Source organism: Danio aesculapii, chromosome 21 (genome assembly GCF_903798145.1).
Source record: "Danio aesculapii chromosome 21, fDanAes4.1, whole genome shotgun sequence".
Lineage (NCBI taxonomy): Eukaryota > Metazoa > Chordata > Actinopteri > Cypriniformes > Danionidae > Danio > Danio aesculapii.
Genome location: NC_079455.1, coordinates 46,783,337 through 46,807,358, shown reverse-complemented (window position 1 = coordinate 46,807,358; position 24,022 = coordinate 46,783,337). Strand labels below are relative to the sequence as shown.

The window sequence follows — 24,022 nt, the reverse complement described above, 5'->3', positions numbered from 1 at the left end:
GCCGCATCATACACCAACTGGCCCAGCGGACAGCCGGACCTCTCGTAAGCACACCGACCTGGACAATGATCAGGATTAATTAATCAGTCTGCAGGATCTGTAATGTAGATCTGTGTGATGATGATGAAGGTGATGATGATGATGATGATGAAGGTGACGGTGATGATGGTAATGATGAAGGTGATGATGATGATGGTAATGATGATGATGAAGGTGATGTTGATGATGATGAAGATAATTATTGTGATTGAAGATTATGATGGATAGTGATGATGAAGATGATGATGATGATGAAGGTGATGATGATGATGGTAATGATGATGATGAAGGTGATGATGATGATGATGATGATGATGAAGGTGATGAAGATGGTGATGATTATGATGATGAAGGTGATGATGGTGATGATGATGATGATAATTATTGTGATTGAAGATTGATGGATAGTGATGATGAAGATGATGATGATGATGATGATGATGATGGTGATGATGATTATGATGATGAAGATGATGATGATGATGATGGTAATGATGATGATGATGATGATGATGATGATGATGATGATGGTGATGATGATTATGATGATGAAGGTGATGATGGTGATGATGATGATGATGATGATGATAATTATTGTGATTGAAGATTGATGGATAGTGATGATGAAGATGATGATGATGATGGTAATGATGATGATGATGAAGATGGTGATGATGATTATGATGATGAAGGTGATGATGGTGATGATGATGATGATGATGATAATTATTGTGATTGAAGATTATGATGGATAGTGATGATGAAGATGATGATGATGATTAGTGATGATGATGATAACTGAAACTGTGCTGCTTCACTCAGAGATAAAGCCAATGGCGTGTGCACCGCTATGATCAAGGAGTCAGGGGAGGATTATGGGAAATGGCGGACTCACGTGTGCCGGTACGAGCGGCCGTACATGTGCGAGAGAGCGCTGAACAGTAAGACCCTCTGTCTGAGATTAAAGGTGGTCCATCGCTCCTGATGTTCAGTGATGATGATGATGATGGTGCTCTGCTCTTCCTCAGCCATCTGTCCCGCCGGCTGGCTCAGTTTCTCCGGCAGCTGCTATTGGCTGGTCAGTAACCAGCACATGTTGACCAGCTGGTACCTGGCCCAGACCGAGTGCTTCAGCATGGGAGCAAACCTGCTGACCATCAAGAGGTGAGATGAGCTCCAACAGGTGCGCTCGGTTAGCTGGAGCAGGTGCTCATTATCGTGTGTGTGTGTGTGTGTGTGTGTGTGTGTGTTTAGTGAAGAGGAGCAGTTCTTCATTAATGCGCAGCTGCCTGACTTTCACCTGGTGGATATACCTGATCTGTGGATCGGTGTTTCAGGTGAGCAACACAACACACACTCTACAGCATCTCTCACCTGTGCACACTACAGCCAACAAGCAGAAGCATGCTTAACACACCTCTAAGTGTTCCAGTTCTGTGCGTATGCTCAGTGTGTTTTTGCACACTTCAGTTATCCAGATCTGCTTCTGGAGGCTTTCTCTGAGGAATATGCTCATCAGTAATGGACATGTCGTTCCTCTTCAGCTTGTCTTCAATGTTCTCAAGTGTTCTCCATCCAGCAGTGTTCACTCTCCAACGAGTGTTTCAGCCAATCTTCTGTCATCTGTAGCTCTTATGTGTTCAAGAACGCTGCCTTTAATGAGTTCTGATGTGTGACTCCATCAGATAAAGACCAAGACGGGACATTTCGGTGGGTGGACAACACTGCGATCGAGTTTTCAAACTGGAGCCCAAATTTCCCTCAGGATACACCAAAGCAGTGGGACTGCGGCCAGATCTACACCGGTGAGCTCCTCCTCTGACGCTGTCCTCTTCAGACAGATGATGTAAAGTAATCTGGTCAAACTGTTTTATTCTCGCCCGAAACAGGAAACTACGCTGGCAAATGGGAGAGCACCAACTGCTTTAAAAACCTCGGGTATATATGCAAGATGGCCGGCGGACAGAACGTGAAGCCCACCTCTGCTCCAGGTACAGCCGAGCTGAAGTGTGTGTTCAGACTGACTGAAGCTTTCAGTATCAGATGCTGGAGCTCAGTGAAAGAACATAACTCCTGCTGTAGTCCACACACAGGGCCAGACTCCTGTTCAGAGCTGTTACACAAACACTGATGTGTGGGGGTGGGGGTGGGTGGGTGGGGTTCTGCCTTTGTTTTGTGCATTCTTGTGTGTGTGCGCGAGTCTGCAAATGTTGTTGTGATAGTGTCTGTGTGCCATTGTGTTTCCTTTGCTGGTCTGACCACACACACACACACACACACACACACACACACACACACACACAGACAGAGGATGTGATGGGTGTGCTGGTGATGATGTCCTCAGAGCTGTTCTCCTCAGTGTGTTGGGTTTCTCCGCAGACTCTCACTGTGATGAAGGATATCTGCTCTTCCAGGACCACTGCTTTCACTTCGAGAGCGAATCCGTCAAGAACTGGCAGGATGCAGAAAACTACTGTGTGGCCCAGAACGGGCACCTGGTCAGCATCCAGGACCAGAAGACCATCAGCTTTCTGACAGGTGCGGCACGCCTGGGTTATTCACTTCACTGGGTTAAAAAAACAAAGCTGAATATCATATTCATATTCAATTTCGGGAATACATTTTGAAGTGTGTGTATGAGAGAGAGTGTGTGCGTACGAGTGTGTGCGCATGTGTGTGACGCTGTGTTATCTCTCCCGCAGCACACATGAGCAGGTCCTCCTGGGTGGGTCTGAATGATATTGAAAAAGAGGGCACGTTTGTGTGGACCGACGGGACTCCGGCTGTAAGCATCAGACTTTACACTCCTTCACTCTAGCAGAACGCTGTGTGTGTGTGTGTGTGTGTGTGTTTGTGCTGGTCTCCATACTCTGCTCTTCTGCAGGACTTCCTCCCCTGGGAGCTGAACCAGCCGGATAACTGGCAGGGCAATGAAGACTGCGTTCACATCCGCGGGACGGAGCACCACGACACCGGCAAACTCAACGACCTGCCCTGCAGCGCCACCTACCCCTTCATCTGTCAGAAAGGTGCTGCACCTGCTGTGATTATTAATCAGAGCAGTGCTTTAGTGAACTACACCTTCATTAAGCTCCTCCACAGCCGTCCTGCTCAAACTGTCCCAGTCTAAATCCTTCAATATTTCCTTTGTATTTTCAGCCAAAGGTCAAGGGCCACCTGCTCCTCCAACATCTGGTCCAGGTACACGCTACACACACAAACACACACACACACACATATATATATATATATATATACACACATGTGTATTGGAATACTTGTAGCACAACACCCATAGAGTGGGCCACACAGCTTGAGGATTCAGGTTATTGTAGCTCTAATAATAAATAACAGCAGGTTTAAATGACTCTAAACCGTGCGCATGATCTGAGTCGGTGTATCTGCAGCGGTGTCCGCTCCGTGTCTAACATCTGTCTGCTGTGTTTCAGGCTGGAATGAGAAGTGTGGCTCGTGGATGGCCGACCCGTTCAATGACTACTGCTACCTGTTGATCACGCTCTCCATGCGGCGCTGGGCAGACGCTCGCTCCGACTGCCTGAACCAGGGTGGAGATCTGCTCAGCATCACCGAGCCCTTCGAGCAGGGCTACATCCAGGGTAAGTATCACCGAAACACACGTCTGTCCACTCCTGAGTGTGTGTGAGACTCACAGTTCTCTGTCGGACAGCGGTGATCCAGAACGTTCCCACCGGCGTGTCTCTGTGGATGGGCGCTCACGACCAGGTGATGGAGGGCGGATGGACGTGGACGGACGGGTCTCCGTTCCGCTATATCAACTGGGCAGCAGGTGGCGCTTCACAGGCTTGCAGATGATAAACACCTCAAGCTTTTGTTCAGTCAGTCCAGATGATGCTGAATGTAAAAGGTAACCGGTTCTGTACTGTTCTGCTAAAGGAAACCCTGATGACTACTATGGTGAAGACTGTCTGTCTATTCTGATCAACTCTGGAGCGTGGAATGATGATAACTGTGAGAATAAGAGAGGCTACATCTGCAAGCGGCACGGTATGTTCTGTTTTACCTCAGAGAAATGACATGTAGTGAAACCTCCACAGTGTCTGAAGACCAGCCCTCTCTGTTTTTCAGGAAACACCCCGAAGCCTCCACCACCGCACGACGGTACGCTCAGTTGCTGATTCTCTGCGTCTCCTGCAGATCTTCTCTCCGTCTGAAACTGTGTTTGTCTGTGTTTGTGCTGTTCTGCAGGGTTCTACACAGCGTACGCCTGTCAGGACTCCAGTATGGTCCTCCACTGCGCCCAGAACAGCGTCATCAACATACAGTCCGCTTTTTACGGCCGGCGCAGCGACAAGATCTGCCCATTTGGAGAAGGAGTTTCAGGTGAGTTTGCAAGTCTCAGTGTCTGTAAAGTAGAGACTGATAAATGAGTGAATGACTGATGAATGATTGAATGAGTGAATGGCTGACCAATTACTGATGAATGATTAAATGACTGATGAGTGATTGAATGAGTGAATGACTGACGAATGAGTGAATGACTGACCAATGAGTAATGAATGAGTGAATAATTGACGAATGACTGATGAATGAGTGAATGACTGACGAATGATTGAATGACTGATGTATGAGTGAATAATTGATGAATGAGTGAATGATTGATGAATGACTGAATGAGTGAATGAATGACTGATGAATGATTGAATGAATGAATGGCTGAATGACTGATGAATGAGTGAATGACTGACTTATGAGTGATGAATGAGTGAATAATTGACGAATTACTGATGAATGATTGAATGACTGATGAAATACTGATGAATGAGTGAATTATTGATGAATGACTGAATGACTGACAAATGAGTAATGAATGAGGGAATGAGTGATGAATGAGTGAATGATTGATAAATGACTGAGTGGATGACTGATGAATGATTGAATGACTGATGAACGACTGAATGAGTGAATGACTGATAAATGAATGATTGAATGAGTCAATGAGTGATGAATGAGTGAATAATTGACAAATGACTGATGAATGAGACAATGAATGACGAATGATTGAATGACTGACGAATGACTGATGAATGAGTGAATAATTGATGAATGAGTGAATGACTGACGAATTAGTAATGAATGAGTGAATGATTGATGAATGAGTGAATGACTGACAAATGAGTGATGAATGATTGAATGACTGATGAATGAGTGAATGACTGAAAAATGAGTGAATGATTGATGAATGAATGATGAGTGAGGGAATGACTGACGAATGAGTGATGAATGAGTGACTGACTGATGAATGAGTGATGAATGATTGAATGACTGACGAATGAGTGAATGATCGATGAGTGAGTTAATGAGGGACGAATGACTGATGAATGAGTGAATGACTGACGAATGAGTGATGAATGAGTGAATGACTGACGAATGAGTGAATGATTGATGAATGAGTGAATGGCTGATGAATGAGTGAATGTCTGATGAATGAGTGATGAATGAGTGAATGACTGGCGAATGAGTGAATGATTGACAAATGAGTGAATGAGTGATTAATAAGTGAATGAGTGATGAATGAGTGAATGACTGGCGAATGAGTGATGAATGAGTAGATGATTGATGAATGAGTGAATGACCGATTAATGACTGATAAATGAGTGAATAACTGATGAATAAGTGAATGATTAATGAATGAGTGATAAATGAGTGAATAACTGATGAATGAGTGAATGATCAATGAATGACTGATAAATAAGTGAATAAATGATGAATGAGTGAATGCTTAATAAATGAGTGAATGAGTGATGCATGATTGATGAATGACTGATAAATGAGTGAATGACTGATGAATGAGTGAAAGATTAATGAATGAGTAATAAGTGAGTGAATGAGTGATGAATGACTGAAGAATAAGTAAATGACTCATGAATGAGTGAATGACGGATGAATGCGTGAATGATTGATAAATGAGTGAATGATTAATGAATGAGTGATGAATGATTGATGACTGACATGAATGAGTGATTGATGAATGAATGAGTGAATGACTGATAAATGAGTGAATGCTGTTTCAGGAGAGTGCATTGTTGAGGGAACGCTGGCTCGGGCCAGGAAGGACTGCGACAACCGAGAGTTCTGTTTCCTGTTTGCGTACACGGAGAGCGACCCATGCCCGACTGTCTCCAAATACCTGGAGGTGGTGTACAGCTGCGAGCAGAACGGTACAGGCCTCATCCACACACACACACGCACCTCCTCTGTTTTACAGCCGTGCTGCAGTGAGTGTGTGGGACATATGGAATAAAATCACGGTCCTAAATATTTAGTGTGTAAATTAAATTCACACATCTGTAATTATAAAATCGTAAAGGAAAACAAAGCGTACTCGTAATGTTATGAGGCTACAATTCCAAAATCTGCGATTAGAACAGGCACAGATACGACATTTTCTGTGTCTGTTTGTATATGACTGATGAATTTACGATGGGTGTACTTTACACACACCAAGTACAGTTTCACCACAGACACGACGACCTGATTACGAGTACGAATCAAACAGCGACACTTCACTGTCAAAATTACGTCACCGCTGTCACAGGCATTAATAAACAAGCGAGAGTCATCGATCACAACGGCGCGCCTGCTGGACACTCGAGCTCCACACACACCGTCTCAGGTAAGATTTCTGTTATTCCCTCTGTGAGAAATGTCCGTCATGAGCTGTAATAAAGGTTGAGACTTATTGAGGTCCATTTTCACTGAGTTTCTTGGACATTTTACAGAATCAAAACTAAGAACAGGCCGAGGATAGAGAGCATAATGTAAGTTAACATTACAGGCAGCGAGCGCAGAGTTTCTCAGGGAATCACTGAACAGTGTTTGACTATAACAGGACATCTGTTGATTAAGAAACCTTTTCTAACTGTTTAAGTAACTCTCAAACACCCGATAAGATCACCAGAGAACACAAACTAAACTAGACAGATTATCCAGTATAGATATATAAAACAAAGAAAAGGTTTACTCTTATTAATTAATTAACTTTAAATAAACCAGCATAAGCAGAATATAATGTAGTAATTAAACAATCACCAATATAGAACCAATATAAAACACACACTGAAAGAGAGAAACACACCGAATAGTTTACGGCTAAATGGTAATATAAATGTTTATGGTAATCGTTTATTAATTATAATGATACAATATAATTTAACTAATAGTTTAATCAAGTAATATAACAAACAGATAATAACAAATAACATAACAAACATTTATATCAACAGTTACTAATACCTTACTTTGTACAAATTTAAAGATAATATAAAAGTATATATATCTGATCATATCTTCTCTCCATACATCAATGAGGGGCTGAATTATTCAGCTTTCAGATGACACACAGGTCTGTTTCAGATGATTGCCCCTCATGTCTGCTGTTGTGGTCCGGGGTCAATTATTTAACATATTTAATATGTATTTATTTTGATTTATAGTCTCATAAATATGTTAAACGTTACACACCTCTGGTAAAACACAAACCCTCAAATATTTAACTTGCCTTTTGCTGATATCTTCTTTACATAATAGATCAATGATCAATCAGGCTTTAAAAAAGGTTTCTTAATCAACAGATGTCCTGTTATAGTTAAACACTGTTCAGTGATTCCCTGAGAAACTCTGCGCTCGCTGCCTGTAACGTTAACTTACATTATGCTCTCTATCCTCGGCTGTTCTTAGTTTTGATTCTGTAAAATGTCCAAGAAACTCAGTGAAAATGGACCTCATTAATGGCTCGTTTCCACTGACTGGTACAGTACGGGTCACCTTTATCAGGCTTGCGTTTCCACTATCAAGAGGGTACCCGTTTGGTGGGCTTGGTGTATGACAGAAAGTTTTAGTCGACGTCATTCTCACTGGAGGAAATGTCTACAGTAAAGCTGTACAGGTCACTCACATATCATATGAGAAGCTCTTCTCACAACACAGACGCTTCATACACATAAATACTCGTGTAGAAATGTTTATTACTAACTTTACTATGAACATGAGTTGATTATAACAGCAGATCAATGACCTAGCCTACTGTAACGTCTGTAATTATATTAAATAAATGAACATATATAAACACATACAGCACCTTACAGTCTCCGATATGTTACCAACTACAGAAGAACTACACACAGCAGACATTTAGTCCTTATTTAGGTTAAAAAATAACACAAATTATAGCCTACAGTCAGTGTAAACCTCTCATCTGTGTGTGTAATCTTCAGCAGCACATGTAGCCTCTGTTAGACAGTAATTCCATCATTCTGAGTTCATATTAGTCCAAAAGGTGATATTAATAATAATAGTTAATCATGGCATTTTGTTCATGTTTGCTGAATAATAATGTGCTCCTCTTTTCCCGGTTTCTACTTTGTTTCTTCACGCTTCACTCTCGCGTTTGTCAGTGTCTGACAGGATCGGGTTTCAAAAGCACGTCAATAATCAAGCGCAGGTTATTATCATCAGCTCATGAAGTGTGTTATTTCAGATATAGACGTGCGGCGAATGCAAGCAAGAAAGCGAAACCGCTCACACTTCTGTCTGCCTCGTAAAAAACTACGGGGCACAGGGTAGATTAACAATGGAAACGGCCATAAAAGCGTACCGAACCCTACCGTACCACTGAGTGGAAACAGGCCATAAGTCTTCAACCTTTATTACAGCTCATGACGGACATTTCTCACAGAGGGAATAACAGAAATCTTACCTGAGACGGTGTGTGTGGAGCTCGAGTGTCCAGCAGGCGCGCCGTTGTGATCGATGACTTTCGCTTGTTTATTAATGCCTGTGACAGCGGTGACGTAATTTTGACAGTGAAGTGTCGCTGTTTGATTCGTACTCGTAATCAGGTCGTCGTGTCTGTGGTGAAACTGTACTTGGTGTGTGTAAAGTACACCCATCGTAAATTCATCAGTCATATACAAACAGACACAGAAAATGTCGTATCTGTGCCTGTTCTAATCGCAGATTTTGGAATTGTAGCCTCATAACATTACGAGTACGCTTTGTTTCCTTTACGATTTTATAATTACAGATGTGTGAATTTAATTTACACACTAAATATTTAGGACAGTGATTTTATTCCATAGTGACACAGATGAGTGTGACGGTGTGTGTGTGTGTTTGCAGTGTGTGTGCGCGGGTTGGGGGTGGAGGACGGAAACATCACCAGCTCCATGCTGTCGGCCTCCTCGTCTCTCAGTGGCCGAGGAGCAGATAAAGCCCGGCTGCACGGAGACTCCTGCTGGATGCCTTCCACTGCTGGTCAGAGCCCTGGATCATGAAATAACCACAGTTATAGCTCAGGGAAGCTGACGAGCTGCATCTTCACACTCCTGCATGTGTGTGTGTGTGTGTGTGTGTGTGTTTCAGCCAACTCCTGGATCCAGGTGAACGTGGGTGCGCCGAAGAAGATCACCGGCGTCTCCATCCAGGGCTGCCCGACTGCAGAACACTGGATCACTGCATTCAGGGTCCAGACCAGCTCAGACGGGCTCTCCTGGAGTGACTACAGCAGTGATGGAGGGGTACACACACATCTTTTATACACACACAGCAGTGACAGAGGGTTACACACACACAGATGCTGATGCTTGCTGTCCTGCAGGAGTATCCGGGTTCTGTGGATAAATCCAGTGTGGAGAAGCGTCTGTTCGGGACGCCAGTGTCGGCGCAGTACGTGCGGGTTCTGCCGCTGCAGTGGAACGGTCAGGCTGGGTTACGGCTGGACATTCTGGGCTGTTCCCCAGACTGTGAGTAAGCTGGAGATGATGTGCTGGAGATGAGCTGATGTGGTCTGTGCTCCGTGTGTGAACTCATCCTCTCTGCATCTGTCTCTCCTGTGTGTTCAGATGCTGTGACGTGCAGTGCTAAACCCAACCTGGACCACTCCACCGACAGGATGACGTAATTAATGAATCTCACACCTCAGTTTCGGCTCGTCATCTCCAGCGCTGCACACCTGTATTATTCCTCATTCCCATCATCACCTTCTGACCCAGCTGATAAACCCGGAGTGTGTGCAGCGCTGCGGATCACCAGCCAGTCAGACACACTCATTAAAGCTCTGAGTGTGTGTTTCAGGTGCGAGTCAGACTCTGCTGTTGTGTGTTTCAGTGTTCACTGTCCGGCCGGGTGTGTGATGGAGGCGTACTCTGTGTACGGCACTGAGACATATCGCGGGGTAAGAGAATAATCAATAATCAATCATGGCGACTCGTTGACTGCTGTACGCTGAGCTGCTTCTGTCCCGCAGGACTCTAATATCTGCGCGGCTGCGATTCACGCCGGTGTGGTCCTGAATGACATCGGTGGAGACTGCACACTGCTAAAGGAGCCGGGTCAGAACTTCTACAGCGGATCTACAAAGAACGGCATCGTGTCCCGACAGTAAGTGTGTGTCCACTGCTCCAGAAACACTGCCTGTAGATGAGTTCAGAGTATGCAGTGAATCTGCTGTTGTGTCTCAGGTTTGACGGCCAGTACTCCGTGTCCTACCGCTTCGCTGACGGAGGTGAGATCAGATTTCCTGATAATCACAGCTCTGCTCCTGGAGCACTTCCGAGCTCTCACCGGTGTGTGTGTATGTGTGTGTGTGCGTGTGTTTCAGAGCTGAGGTGTTCTGGTCCAGACTGGTTTGAGTTCGGGGAGTTCTGCTATAAGCCGTTTCAAGAGAAGAAAACGTGGCACAGTGCACGGACGGCCTGCAGAGCACTGGGAGCCGATCTGGTGTCCATCCAGTCCATGACGGAGCAGAGCTGGGTGGAGAGTTACCTGTACATGGGTGAGTGTGTGTGTGTATGTGTGAGAGAGTGATGTCCATTGAGCCCATCCCGTAACCCGTCCTCTGTCCCGTGCAGCCACCAGTGACGTGTGGATCGGCCTGAATGATCTGGACTTCTCAGGTCTGTTCACCTGGTCGGATCATCATGAGGTCACATTCACATACTGGGCTCCTGGAGAACCCAACAACCACCTGGGCTTTCATGAGGACTGTGTGGAGATGTACCATCAGGTATACCAGGGTTATTGACACACACACACACACACACACACACACACACACACACACTCACTGTGCCACTGTGTTGCAGACGGGACACTGGAATGACGTCACCTGCACTGAACTGAACTCCTACATCTGCAAATCCCCCAGAGGACACTATCCCGCTCCGTCTGTCCAGCCCACGGTCTATGGCTGTGCTCAGGTCAGTGTGTGCTCCGGTGGGGCATCCGTGAGCCTGCAGTGCTCAGACTAATGGTGTGTGTGTGTGTGTGTGTGTGTGTGTGTGTGTGTGTGTGTGTGTGTGTGTGTGTGTGTGTGTGTGTGTGTGTGTGTGTGTGTGTGTGTGCGTGCGCGCGCAGGGCTGGGATGTGTTTGAGTATTCCTGCTACTGGTTTGAAGAAGCTGCTCGAAGCCGTGAGGAAGCAAAAGAGTTCTGCGAGAGTCGAGACAGCTCACTGCTGCACATCCTAGACCTGTGAGTGTGTGTCTGCGTGTGTGTGTGTGTTCCCCATGTTGTGTGCTGTACTGTAGTAAGTGCTGTGCTCCTGCAGGTATGAACAGGCTCATTTTACCGCACTGATGAGCAAATACTCCGGTCACTGGTGGATCGGGCTGCGGGCACGAGGAGGGCAGGCCGGGGTCGATTATTACTGGGACAACGATGCTTTAATCACGTACACCAACTGGGGTCGCAATGAGCCAAGTAACGAGTCTCTCTGTCTCGACGCCAAAGCCATATACAATATAATCAATAAACAAAGAGATCAATGATGTCATTCCTCAGCCAATCAGATGTCTGTGTCCGCAGATAACCATGCTGGACCATGCGTCACCATGACAACGACCCCGCTGGCCGGATTTTGGGTTAACAAACAATGTGAAGAGTCGTTTGCGTTTGTGTGTGAAGCTCCTCGAACCGGCATCACTCCGCCGACCCGTGCGCCGACTCTGCCGCCGGTGGCCGGGTGTGAAAGCGGGTGGGGGGGCGAGCCTAGCTTCAGGAACTGCTACAGGGTAAGGACACACTCCACTGACTGCACACACACCTGAAATCTTCTGATTACTGTGTTTGAGTGTGAGTGTGGATGTGTGTGTGTGTGTGTGCTGTCGGACAAGCAGGTCCAACCCTTCAGATTACTCTAGACAACAGCTTTAAGAGTCCTCCACTCGTCATCAGCACAGGAAGAGTCATGCCCTCAGCCTCAAATACACATTGTTAACACTCAGTTTAATAATAAAGATATCCTGACACTAGTCCTGCTGTTTTACAGACTCCACTATTTCAGTATTTACTGTCCATAAAATGAATAAACTGGTACACGTTCTCATTGTGTGGAGACCATCTGACATCCTGAAGTTGATTTAAGGCTTGAGAGGTGATGGAATGTGTAAATAATATACAACCCAAACATTATTTAATGTGTTCCTCATGATTTTTATTTTATTCTATTTTATTTTTCCAATTAAAACACATATTCTAATTTTGTTCTTGCAACACAATTAAAAACGTTTTGCCATTAACTATTCACCACGTCCAATATGTGCTGCAGAATCTCTCTGTACTGTTCAGCATTAATGGAGCATCACAGAAGGGCAGGTTACCTTTGCCAAGGGCACTGACACAAGCCCAGACCATGACAGACCCTGGCTTCTAGATTTGTTGCTGGTGACAGTCTGGATGATCCTCTTCTTCTTTGGTCCCGAGCACACGGCATCCATTTCTCCCAAAAACAGCTGAAACACTGATTCATCTGAGCACAGTACACGTCTCCACTGTGTAAGGGTCCATCCCAGATGCCTCCGAGCCCAGAGAAGGCACTTCTGGACACTGTTAACATAGGGCTTCCTTTTGGCACAGTACAGTTTTAACTGGCGTTTGTGGATGTGACTCTGTATTGTGGTGCTTGACAAAGGTTTGTCTCAGTAGTCTTGAGCCCATGTGCTGATCTGGCGATCACGGTTGTTCAGCTTAAGCTCCGATCAGATCACACGATTTTTATTATCGGTTACGAAAGTCTCTATGTCAGATCATGCAATATTTATTATTATTATTATTTATATTTTTTTGATAAAATCTTGACTTATCATGGGTAGCAAATGTGCCAGACCTCACGTTCCTTCAAGATCAGTCATCCTGTGACATCTACGAAGAGTGTTATTTCCCAAAGCAGTCACATAGGTTGCCCTTAAATAAGGGCGCTCATTAGGATAGGATCAAACCTATAATTTCTTTTTAACAGGGGCATAGCCACGGGTGTGCCGGTGGCCCAGTGCCTTTAAAATATATATATATATATATGCTTATAGCCTATTCTGTGCTCAAGCACGTGCAAAAATCTCGCACCGGCTAAAGTAATGATTATGAGTGTGTTGGAGGAAAATTAAACCTGTTAATAATTTGTTAATAAATTAGTGCAGCATTATTCTCAGTCAGTGGCTGAAAATATGAAGATTGCCGACGCTGCATACATTTCTTTTCATCACGTAGCCAGTTCATTGCTGCGACGCGCTCTTTCACGGAGGCTGCATGAGAGAAAGCGCATCTTGTTTATTTTCTTCATTTTACAAATACGCAACTTTGGTGTTATTGTGTGTACAAATATTTCCATGGTTATATTGACATGGTTCTAGTATTGCATGAGTGGGGACATTATTTTACCATGGTAAAGTGGAGCATTACTTGGCAAGTTAATGCTTTATTGTTTAGTAATTAAATTTCATAGTTATAAAATACATTTAAAGAATATTTTAACACTTTTAATTATTCAGGATTATTTATTGCACCAAAAGTCATTTCAAAGGAACATTAAATGTTCGTAAACTTTTAAACTCTTTAAAGGGCACCTAGGTTACCCCTTTTTTCAGATTTAATATAAATGTTCTCCAGAATGTGTCTAAAGTTTCAGTTCAAAACACCCATCAGATTTTTCATTATACCTTTTACAAGACTCTATTTTACTAATTTTTTCACTAGGGTCTGTTTTGTCGTACTGCGCCTTTAAGGCTAGTCCTCCCCGCCCACTGTTTCTACGTGCCTTTCTGCGTGCCTTAATCTCCTCCCTCGGCTGCGTCAGACAACAGACAGACTTAAAGGAAGCAGATCTCATGTAGCGTTAGTGAGAAATACTACAGTAAGAACTTTACCAATGAGTATATGTTGTGCAGTTGCATCGATGAGTCACACACAATGTCGTTACAAAGTTCACGCGTGCGCACACACATACACACACACAGAGAGAGAGACAGACAGAGCGCGTTTAACTTTGCACACTTTCTGCACACATATGTGACAGGATACAGGTTAATCTCCACTGCTGTATGGACATCTGTTATGTTAATGGACAAAATAAACCTGATTAAACGTCCATAAACCGAGATTGAAGCGTCTTTCTTTAGAATTGTTCTGACACGCGGCTGTGCTGGTGAAGTAAAGCTGAAGTGAATCGCTGTACTTCATTACACACATGCTCTGTTTTAAAACATGTTAAACATGTGAAACTCACTCTTGATCACATTTGATGATGATTGATGAACGGCGAACTGAACAGACCTTTTATTCCCGGTAGCTTTGTGCACGTCTGGTCTTGTTGAAATGATTATACACGTGACTATCGGGACATGTTAATACTCGCAGCTGTCAATCAATTCGGTGGGCGGGGGGGACCACACTCCTACGTAAAGTTGCGGTCGGTCTGAAAACTGCTCCAATTGGTCCACCGTTTTTATGTTGTTAAATTGAAAAAAAAAGCACTGGGTGTGTTTATTTCACCCCAGTATGACGGTCTATACGGTCTATGTAGCTTGAAAAGTAGATTTTTCAACATGGGTGCCCTTTAATTTGTGTGTAAACACTTGATGCAAAAAGCTTATTTAGGCCTGCTAAATGCATCATGCAATTTGAAATATATATGTTATCTTTTTTCTGCAAGTCGTATGTAAACATATATCTAAAATTACTTAACTTAAAATTGGCAGAGTGTGCGTCGCGAATAAAGTGTTTATTAAATGAAAAGTCAGGTGTCTATTGCGGCATTCATTTATAAATGCGCATGGTGCATTCAAAGCTTCAGAAAATGGCTCATAAAAAATGACAAGGATGTAAATGCTTTTTCCAAGTCGCAATCAAAAATGAAGATAATATAGTGTATTGGAGGATATACGGTCAGACATTTCTCAAACGAGTGAACCCCTGTACACTTCCCAGAAATATGATCAAATGTCTCGGATACAGAGAAAGATTTTAGATTGTGTGTGCTATCATGCGAGTGATCAAGGGGCACGTATGATTTACAGCCCAGTCTGTTCTGGATAACGTTAGAACGCAGAATCTGTGTTTTTTTGCACATTATTTTGACAATACATGAGGCTCAGCCAGTTTTTCTAGTTCAAACTTGTAGATCTTATCCATCGGTGACCCACCCATAAGTAAGCTATAAATATGCATGCAGCCTATTTTTTGATTACCTGACAAATGCATTAACAGCAGCAACCACTGCTATAACCGAGAAATTATGAGCTCCTATGCACAGTGTCATCCACATGACGGAACTCGTGGTGAAGATGGGGGGGGAAATTAAACATGCTAGACTTTCTGCGATGGTGTCGTGAGGCGTCGCAGACATGGTATGAACTATGGCACATTACACGAGAAGAAACGATTGAATCTTGTGTCACGACGCCTATTCGTCGTTTACGAATCCCTGCGACACCCAAAGTCAAGATAAATCGTGTAATCTGACTGGGGCTTTAGGCTGGCGCTCTTGTCCTTTATGCACTGAAACTCCTCCAGTATCCTTCAATCTTTAATGATGTTCTGCACTGTTGAAGCTGAAATATCCACATGTCTTCCTCTCTTTCTCTGAGGAACATTGTGTTTAAACAGTTCAATCATTTTCTCTCATATTTGTGGTCAAACTGGCGATCCTCTGCCCATCTCTGCTCCTAAAGGACTAGACCTGTACTGATGCTGCTTTAGTAGCAGATCATAATCACACTCACCTGTAGACATCACCTGTGTCACCTCATTATTCAGCAGTTTACCTGATCACTGCCCTACACTGCTCCTGTCACTGTTTCTGGAGTGTGTTGAGCTCTGACTGACAGGAGAGGATGGAGATTTACAGATGAACTGAAGCTGAGCAGACACAACAGCAGATATTCTGTGTTCATATCGTCTGCAATGAAATCAGAATCAGAGTAAATCTAGAAATCACTACTTTCGTTCTTTATTTGTGTTTTCCACACTGTCTCAACCTTTTCTGGTTTAGGGTTGTATAATATACCAGAAGCACAAAGCAGGTTTTCCCCCAGATGAGGCAGGTCAAACTCTGCTCAGGTGTGTGAGTGCGTGATGAGTGTGTGTTGTAATGAGTGTGTGTGCTGTTATGCTCTTCTTCTCGCTCTTCAGTTGTTCTCTGTGGATTTCACGCTGAAGAAGAGCTGGTCGTCTGCACGGGAGGACTGTGTGTCCCGCGGGGCAGATCTGGTCAGCATCCACAGCCCACAGGAGGAGCTGTTCCTGGCCGGATTCACCAAGGGAAAGACCTCATGGATCGGCCTAAGCATCAACCCGCTGGAGGGAGGTGTGTGTGCCGCTGCTGCATTACAGAATCTACGTTAATAAACTGCATTAACACAGCTGACCGTCCTGCCCTCAGGCTACCACTGGAGTGATGGGACACCTGTCAGTCACACCAACTGGGGCCACGGTGAGCCCAACAACCACAACGGGCGGGAGAACTGCGTGGAGATGGTGACCAGCGCCAACGGGACGTCCTACTGGAACGACCTGAACTGTGACGCACACCAGGACTGGATCTGCATGATCGCCAAAGGAAAAAAGCCCATTATTCCGCCGCAGCCATCATCACCAGAACCAGGTGACCATGGCAACCATTCTGACCAATCAGATCCTCCGATTCTGTGCTGCGTTTATAAAACATCATCAGCAAATTCAAAGCCGATAATCAGAAAAATATGGAGCAAATCCCAGAAGCCTTTAGCAGAATGTGAAGTAGCTGGAGAGAAGACACACACTCATTAAACAGGCTGTCAGGTGAAGGGTAGAAGCTGCTAAAATATTCTATGATCAAAGAACAGAGTAAACGCAGTACAGAAACTAATTACTTTGCTGAAATACTGCACACCAGAGAGAGTTGCTGTATTGAAGGTGTTTTCTGTGTTCAGCTCCTGAATGCGGATCCAACCCTGGCTGGAGGAAACACAACGGGGTCTGTTATTACTTTAACGACACTGATATCGTGGACTTTCACATGGCAGTATTCAGGTGTTACGAGGAGAAATCTCAGCTGGTGTCCATCGCTGATGAAGCCGAGCAGTCGTACGTCGTCAGCCTGGTACGATAAACACAACTGCAGTAGCTTTAGCAGTGAGCATGAACTGCGGAGGCATAACGTGTGTGTGTGTGTGTGTGTTCAGGTGGGCACGGGTCAGGTGGCGGCAGCCTGGATCGGGATGAGGATGTTTGGAGTCGCCGGTGGAGAGTATCTGTAAGTCTGCAGACATTTGAGTGTGTGTGTTTATGTGTGTTTATGTGATTGAGTATTTCTGTGAATGTGTATTCATGTGTGTGCACAAGCATTTGTTTGTTTGTTTTGTGTGTTTGCATTTGTTCGTATGTGTGTTTGTGCATTTGTGTATTTCTTTGATTGTGTATGTCTGTGTGTTTTATGCATGTGAGTTTGTCAGTTTATTTATTTGTGTGTGTGTGTGCGTGTGCGTGTGCGTGTGCGTGTGTGTGTGTGTGTGTGTGTGCAGATGGGTTGATCTGTCTCCGGTCACTTATGTGCACTGGGGTCCTGGAGAGCCCAATGATGCTAACGGAGAAGAACAATGTGTCCAGATGAACAGACACCCAGGTCACATATCATACACATTTACCCTTCACAGTACTGAGCTTCATGATAACATTCCTTACAAATAAAAAAATGTATGTATCTTCTCCATTTCCTTCATGAGATTGTTAATGGATGTGTCAGAAATGAACAAATATGACTGAAGTCAACTCAACAGAAACCATACGCACAGTGCAGAGTCGCCAGAACACAGGCAGACTTCTGCATTTATAAGCACTTTTACTGACTCTCACTGTGTGTGTGTGTGTGTGTGTGTGTGTGTGTGTGTGTGTGTGTGTGTGTGTGTGTGTGTGTGTGTGTGTGTGTGTGTGTGTGTGTTATAGACTCAGACGTATAGACACAGATGTATGGACACAGACATATAGGCACAGACAAATAGACACAGACGTATAGACATAGATGTATAGACACAGATGTATAGACATAGATGTATAGACACGGATGAATAGACACAGGCGTATAGGCACAGATGTATAGACACAGAGGATCTGTTTATGGTTCATGACAGTGGTTTTGTTCCTCAACAGGTTCCTGGAATGATGCTAACTGTGGCCGCGCCAGTGCTGGTTATGTGTGTAAGAAATATCCTGGGAACGACCACACACCGCCGCCGCCGACCGCCGCCTGGGAGGGAAACTGTCCTGAAGGTACGCCTGGAGGACGCGGTTGTGTTTAAGCAATGAATGCTAGTTCTCCAGTCATATTTTCTGTGTTGGGTTTTCTCAGGATGGATGAAATTCCACAACAAGTGCTTCATCTTCAAGGGGAACCACAAACTGCAGAAGGAGATCAAGGCTAACTGGACGGCGGCGCGAGACTGGTGTCGAAAAGAACACAAAGGAGGAGATCTCGCCATCATCGACGACCAAAGCGAAAACGGTGCGTCTTCAGCAACTCCAGTGTTCAAACGAATGACTCAGTCTGCTTGCCATCAGTCTCCTTAAGCATTGCATGCAGCCATTTATTGGTAATATATGAGGTTTGTCATATATAATGAAATATTTTCTGTAAGCCATATGCTCTGTCCTCTTCTCTCCAGATTTTGTGGCTAGTTACCTCCGGGACCTGATTCTACCTGTCTGGATTGGTTTGTCTGATAGTCTGCATGAAGGGAAGTTTGCGTGGAGCGATGGAGTCAGTCCTGTGTTATACACTAACTGGGCTGATAAAGAGCCAAACAACGCAGATGGAAAGGTGAGCTCCTGGAGGGCCTTATGGGGACAGAGCTGTGCCAGATTCAGCTTAACAATAACTCTGAGCTGCGCTGTTGTGCGGGCAGATGTTTAGTGTGTTCTGCAATCTTCATCTGATTCTGTTTTATTAAGAGACCATTAGAGAACTCTTCCACATTCACAGTTTCAGTGTAAAATCCAGTTAAAGCAGAACTGTGGACTTCTGGACTGTGTTTGTGTAGTGGATCAGAAAGAGTTGTTCAGTGATCTTGTCTTGTGTTGTGTTTGGCACAGGAACACTGCACCGCCGTTACCCATAATCACCTGCAGACGGGCCGCTGGAACGATGAGAGCTGTGAGCTGGAGCGAGGATGGGTTTGCTCCATGAGGAAGTGTACGTACTGCACATTTCTGTGTCCACCATGGCTCTAGAGACCTGACTGAATAATAATGAAAATAACTCCTGCCCACAGCGAGCAGCCTGCCCGTCCCGCCACCCACCAAGTCGCCCTGCCCGTCCAGCTACACCACCTATTTCAACAACTGCTATAAGCTGTTCTCTGAGCCCCGGAGCTGGGAGGAGGCGCAGCAGGCCTGTGTGAAGGATGGAGGAAACCTGGCCAGTGTGGACATGAGCTACGACCAGGCCTTCATCTCCGCAGCGGTGCAGCAGAGCCCTTCCGACGCCTGGATCGGCCTCCGACGCCTGGTAGGGTGACCGCTTTACTGTCTTACCAATTATTATGCAAATTGGTTTTAAGTGGCATAAGCATTTCATTTTTGACTTTTCAATTAAGTCATGGAAGGTGTCGTGTCTCTGTGCTCTCCGGGTCACTGAAATCAGTCTTAGACACATATTATAATTAGTTTGCCAGAAGAACGCTCCCCGTTATTAAGCAGGACACACACACTTTGAGCAGTACAGGAGAGGAAAAACGTCTCTCTCCTCCCCAAAAGCATTAAACAGTGCAAAGCCTTGAGGAAGATCCCTTCTGTAGCATAGTCATCTTCATGCAGGACAGTGCCCGTCTGATGCTGCAGAGAACCCCAGTGTGGCTGATCTGGGTATAAAAGCTAAAGATCTATGAGTGTGGAGGCAGTAAACAGCAGCTCTGGGGCTAATCTGACATCCTACTGAGAAAGTCAAGCAGAAACTCTCCACTTACTCAAGTTCCTAACACCCTATAAATGTTCTCTAACGGTGTTGAGCATAATTCAGAAGTGCATTGTGAGTTTAATATTTATTAAATAATTACTGTTATCATTGGGAGATTTGTTCAACTGAAGTAGAATGTTGAACAGATATGCAGAGATTTGCATCCACTGAACAGCAGAAATCAGAGAAAAGTATTGTTTGTACAGTAGCTTGTATGCAGTGTATGAGCTGAGGACTGTGTGTGTGTGTGTGTGTGTGTGTGTGTGTGTGTGTGTTCCCGCAGTCGGACAGCGACCCCTACAGATGGTCTGATGGCTGGCCGGTGTTCTTCACCCACTGGGGTCCCGGAGAGCCCACCAGCCATAAGGGCGAGGGCTGCGTCAGTATGCACCAGGCATCGCGCTTCATCCAGGGCACGTGGAATGACACCGCCTGCAACGCCGCCAAACCCTACATCTGCAAAATCACCAAAGGTAACATTCGAAACGTGTTCAGTTTCCTGTTGCAGGAGCCCTGTGTTAACCTCATGGTCACCTGTAGGAAGGTCAGCACATTGACTAGCCAATTTCTCTGTTTACATCTAATTTCCTGACAGTATAGATACCATGTTTGTTCATTACTGTTAGGGTTAGCTGTTATTTCCTCCTGTATGTGTGTGTGTTTTCTGTGTGTTCATAGCTGTTATTTCCTCGTGTGTGTGTGTGTGTGTGTGTGTGTGTGTTTTCTGTGTGTTCATAGCTGTTATTTCCTTGTGTGTGTGTGTGTGTGTGTGTGTGTGTTTTCTGTGTGTTCATAGTTGTTACTTCCTTGTGTGTGTGTGTGTGTGTGTGTTTTCTGTGTGTATGCGTGGTCCACTGACTCCTGTTTCCTCCGCAGATAAGCCTCCAGCGACGCCGGCTCCGGGCGATGGGAAGTGTCTACCGGAGTTTAGGCACTACGGTCGGCACTGCTACTTCGCCTATAATGGGAAGGTGGGCTTCTCATGGCCGGAGGCGCGGCACTTCTGCCAGGAGGTGAACGGAGGAGAGCTGGCCTCCATCCACAGCCGCTCAGAGGTGGAGTTCATCCGCAACCTCAACCACACCAAAAACCACAACATGTGGATCGGGCTGACCCGCGACCGCTCCTGTGCGCAGTACAGTACCATCCCGCCGCTGCTGTCGCCTTTAGGGCCGCTGTCACACACTGACTCTGCTGTTCTCTGTTGCAGACGGCTGGGGCTGGACCGATCTCTCCGCACTGGGCTTCACCAACTGGGCTCCTGGAGAACCCAATGAAGCCGTGCATGATGGAGACGTGGGCAAGGAGAACTGTGTGGAGATGTACAGCGACGGAACCTGGAACGACAACAGCTGCACGCAGAAAAGAGGCTTCGTATGCCGACACCGCCAGTGTAGGTCCAGCTATTGACTTTTACACACACAAACATATACACACACACACACACATGCACACTGACAGAGTACACACACACACACACACACACTAACACTGGACAGTTAATCAAAGATGATTTCCTGCTGACCTCTCTGGCCAGCTCTGTCACACACACACACACACACACACACACACGTTCACGGTGCAGCTCTCCTCAATTCTGCTTCCTCTTATTTCAGATTATGTGACGGATGATAATGGCATCGTCATTCCAACTGATCCGTCAGGCAGTGAGTGATGAACACAACGCTCTGAAACACAGTATTGGTGATGTTGTTGTTGTTGTTGATGTGTGTGTGATAACACTGCTTGCTGTAACGCTGCTCTGTCTGTGTGTGTGTGTGTGTGTGTGTGTGTGTGTGTGTGTGTGTGTGTGTGTGTGTGTGTGTTGCTGTAACACTGTTCTGTCTGTGTGTGTGTGTGTGTTGCTGTAATGCCGCTCTGTCTGTGTGTGTGTGCGCTAGCGGATGCTGGAGTTGTTGCGGGCGCAGTGATTGGTGCGCTGGTGTGTGTGGCACTCCTTCTGGCCGTCTTCTACTACATCTTCAGTGTGAAGGGTGTGAAGCCGGGTGACATCAGCTTCTTCAGGCCGGACAGCAAGAACATCGATGTGGTGAGTCTCCGTCTGAGTCAGAAACACACATGCAGAGACAGGAGAGAGAGTAAAATAATGTGTGTTTTCCAGCCTGCGTTCACCAACCCCAACTTCGCCGGAGAGTCTGAATCCTGATCTGAGGTTCACCTGTGTGTGTGTGTGTGTGTGTGTGTGTGTACAGAAACACTGAAATATAATCATCAGCACTGAAATCTACTGAAACCGCCTGGTCTTCCTACAGTTTCTGCTGTTTTGTGTATGTGGGTTTGTATTCTTGCTGATTTTGTAGATTGTTTTCGATATGAACATGAGATGTGTTTATTGTCTGTACAGTTCTTCCTGGAAATAAAACTGAAATATGTCATTGCTTTACTTCTATTTTTGAAAATGCCACTAGAAACGGTTCCTGTTCTGCATGAGGGAAATTAAATGGTTTGTGCATTAAAAGATTTTCAATATGGGATACAGCTGCAAAAAACACATGAAGCATTTAATATCCTTTAACACACAGCAAACCCTTGATTCTCCCGCTTAGTCTGTTTGCCAAGTTATAGATCAGGTAAAACCAGTATTCCTCTCACCTGTGTGTGTGTGTGTGTGTGTGTGTGTGTGCGTGCGTGTGCGTGTGAGTGTGAGAGTGAGTGAGTGAGTGAGAGGGGTGAATATAAAGTCCAGCTAATCAGGCCATGATGAGTTGCCAACTGTGTGAGTGTAATCAATAGGAAACAGGAAGCGTTGTGTGCGAGATGCATGCTAGGAGCTGTAGTTCATTACTGTGATGTGTTTAGTTCTCCAGCAATCTGCAACTGCCAGTCACAACAATTAAACTGAAAGCTGATTATTATATAAATTACTTCTAATTACTATTGTGTTAACTCTAAAAGCCTCAATCATGCCAATCGCTGCTTGGGCAATTTTAATTCTTAATTTAATAGAAAAGTATTAATAGTACTATAAAATAGAATTAAATAGAGTTAAAATTGAATTGAATTTATTTTTAATATTTACTTTGTTGCAGTGCACGATGGGAAATGGGAGAACCCTAATGCTGGATGTGAAGTTTTTTCAATGATGAAATATTTTATGTTAGAAAATATATTTATTTATGCGAAAGTCTTTATAACAAGATATTTTTGAGGTTTAATAATGAGCTGAACTTCATGTGTAGTTCTGCTCAGTCAGCTTTCTCAGTCTGAGAGAGAGACAGCTTATTATTGTCAGTTATTACCTGTATCATTGTTTAGCACTCTGTTAAAGTGTTTTAGCTGTAGAAAGGTCATGTTGACTTTGAGTGGCATATGCAGAGATTTAGTGTTGGGGTACCCGATCCGATTTTGATTGAACCTGGACTTGTCACGGACTCGGGTGAACTTGTACTTGGACTTGAACATTTTAGACTCAGAAAACATCATGAGTACAGTCGAGTCCACATCATCCACAACACGAATAAAGAGATGAAAACTTTATAAATAACAGCATGAAATAATAACAATAATGTAAAACTCTCTGGCTGTCTGCATTTATTTCCAGCACCGCACCACACCACACCGGCAGGCAGCAGTAGCATGTCTTTTCCTTAAACTTGTAACCAGAAATAGCCATATCACACGTGGCTATTTCTGGTTACAATTTCAGCACAATGTCTTCAAAATCAGCTATAATTTGTTTTGCTTTATCATAAAGAACTTATTTGCACTTCTACTGACGAGAAGC

At 44.7% G+C, this 24,022-nt stretch overlaps 1 protein-coding gene across 1 annotated transcript in view; it reads left to right on the top strand.

Annotated features, from left to right (window-relative positions):
* LOC130215295 (macrophage mannose receptor 1) overlaps positions 1-22,673 on the top strand; it is a 29,563-nt gene extending 6,890 nt beyond the window's left edge. Inside the window, exons 6-50 of the mRNA XM_056447220.1 lie at positions 1-44; positions 862-980; positions 1,068-1,203; positions 1,294-1,376; positions 1,725-1,844; positions 1,929-2,030; positions 2,419-2,577; positions 2,742-2,824; positions 2,924-3,068; positions 3,199-3,240; positions 3,489-3,656; positions 3,728-3,847; positions 3,955-4,065; positions 4,147-4,179; positions 4,267-4,401; positions 6,093-6,239; positions 9,199-9,333; positions 9,442-9,596; positions 9,677-9,821; positions 9,921-9,975; positions 10,186-10,252; positions 10,325-10,458; positions 10,539-10,582; positions 10,679-10,852; positions 10,929-11,083; positions 11,163-11,276; positions 11,434-11,549; positions 11,626-11,777; positions 11,883-12,088; positions 16,482-16,656; positions 16,732-16,953; positions 17,261-17,430; positions 17,513-17,583; positions 17,852-17,952; positions 18,477-18,596; positions 18,676-18,828; positions 18,989-19,143; positions 19,416-19,515; positions 19,595-19,830; positions 20,561-20,750; positions 21,154-21,405; positions 21,488-21,670; positions 21,894-21,944; positions 22,179-22,327; positions 22,400-22,673. The exon at positions 1-44 is cut by the window's left edge and continues 66 nt beyond it. Coding sequence (XP_056303195.1) covers positions 1-44; positions 862-980; positions 1,068-1,203; positions 1,294-1,376; positions 1,725-1,844; positions 1,929-2,030; positions 2,419-2,577; positions 2,742-2,824; positions 2,924-3,068; positions 3,199-3,240; positions 3,489-3,656; positions 3,728-3,847; positions 3,955-4,065; positions 4,147-4,179; positions 4,267-4,401; positions 6,093-6,239; positions 9,199-9,333; positions 9,442-9,596; positions 9,677-9,821; positions 9,921-9,975; positions 10,186-10,252; positions 10,325-10,458; positions 10,539-10,582; positions 10,679-10,852; positions 10,929-11,083; positions 11,163-11,276; positions 11,434-11,549; positions 11,626-11,777; positions 11,883-12,088; positions 16,482-16,656; positions 16,732-16,953; positions 17,261-17,430; positions 17,513-17,583; positions 17,852-17,952; positions 18,477-18,596; positions 18,676-18,828; positions 18,989-19,143; positions 19,416-19,515; positions 19,595-19,830; positions 20,561-20,750; positions 21,154-21,405; positions 21,488-21,670; positions 21,894-21,944; positions 22,179-22,327; positions 22,400-22,444 — 5,772 coding nt within the window. The 3' untranslated portion in view covers positions 22,445-22,673. The remainder of the gene's footprint in view (positions 45-861; positions 981-1,067; positions 1,204-1,293; positions 1,377-1,724; positions 1,845-1,928; positions 2,031-2,418; positions 2,578-2,741; positions 2,825-2,923; positions 3,069-3,198; positions 3,241-3,488; positions 3,657-3,727; positions 3,848-3,954; positions 4,066-4,146; positions 4,180-4,266; positions 4,402-6,092; positions 6,240-9,198; positions 9,334-9,441; positions 9,597-9,676; positions 9,822-9,920; positions 9,976-10,185; positions 10,253-10,324; positions 10,459-10,538; positions 10,583-10,678; positions 10,853-10,928; positions 11,084-11,162; positions 11,277-11,433; positions 11,550-11,625; positions 11,778-11,882; positions 12,089-16,481; positions 16,657-16,731; positions 16,954-17,260; positions 17,431-17,512; positions 17,584-17,851; positions 17,953-18,476; positions 18,597-18,675; positions 18,829-18,988; positions 19,144-19,415; positions 19,516-19,594; positions 19,831-20,560; positions 20,751-21,153; positions 21,406-21,487; positions 21,671-21,893; positions 21,945-22,178; positions 22,328-22,399) is intronic.
* The last annotated feature ends 1,349 nt before the right edge of the window (positions 22,674-24,022 follow it).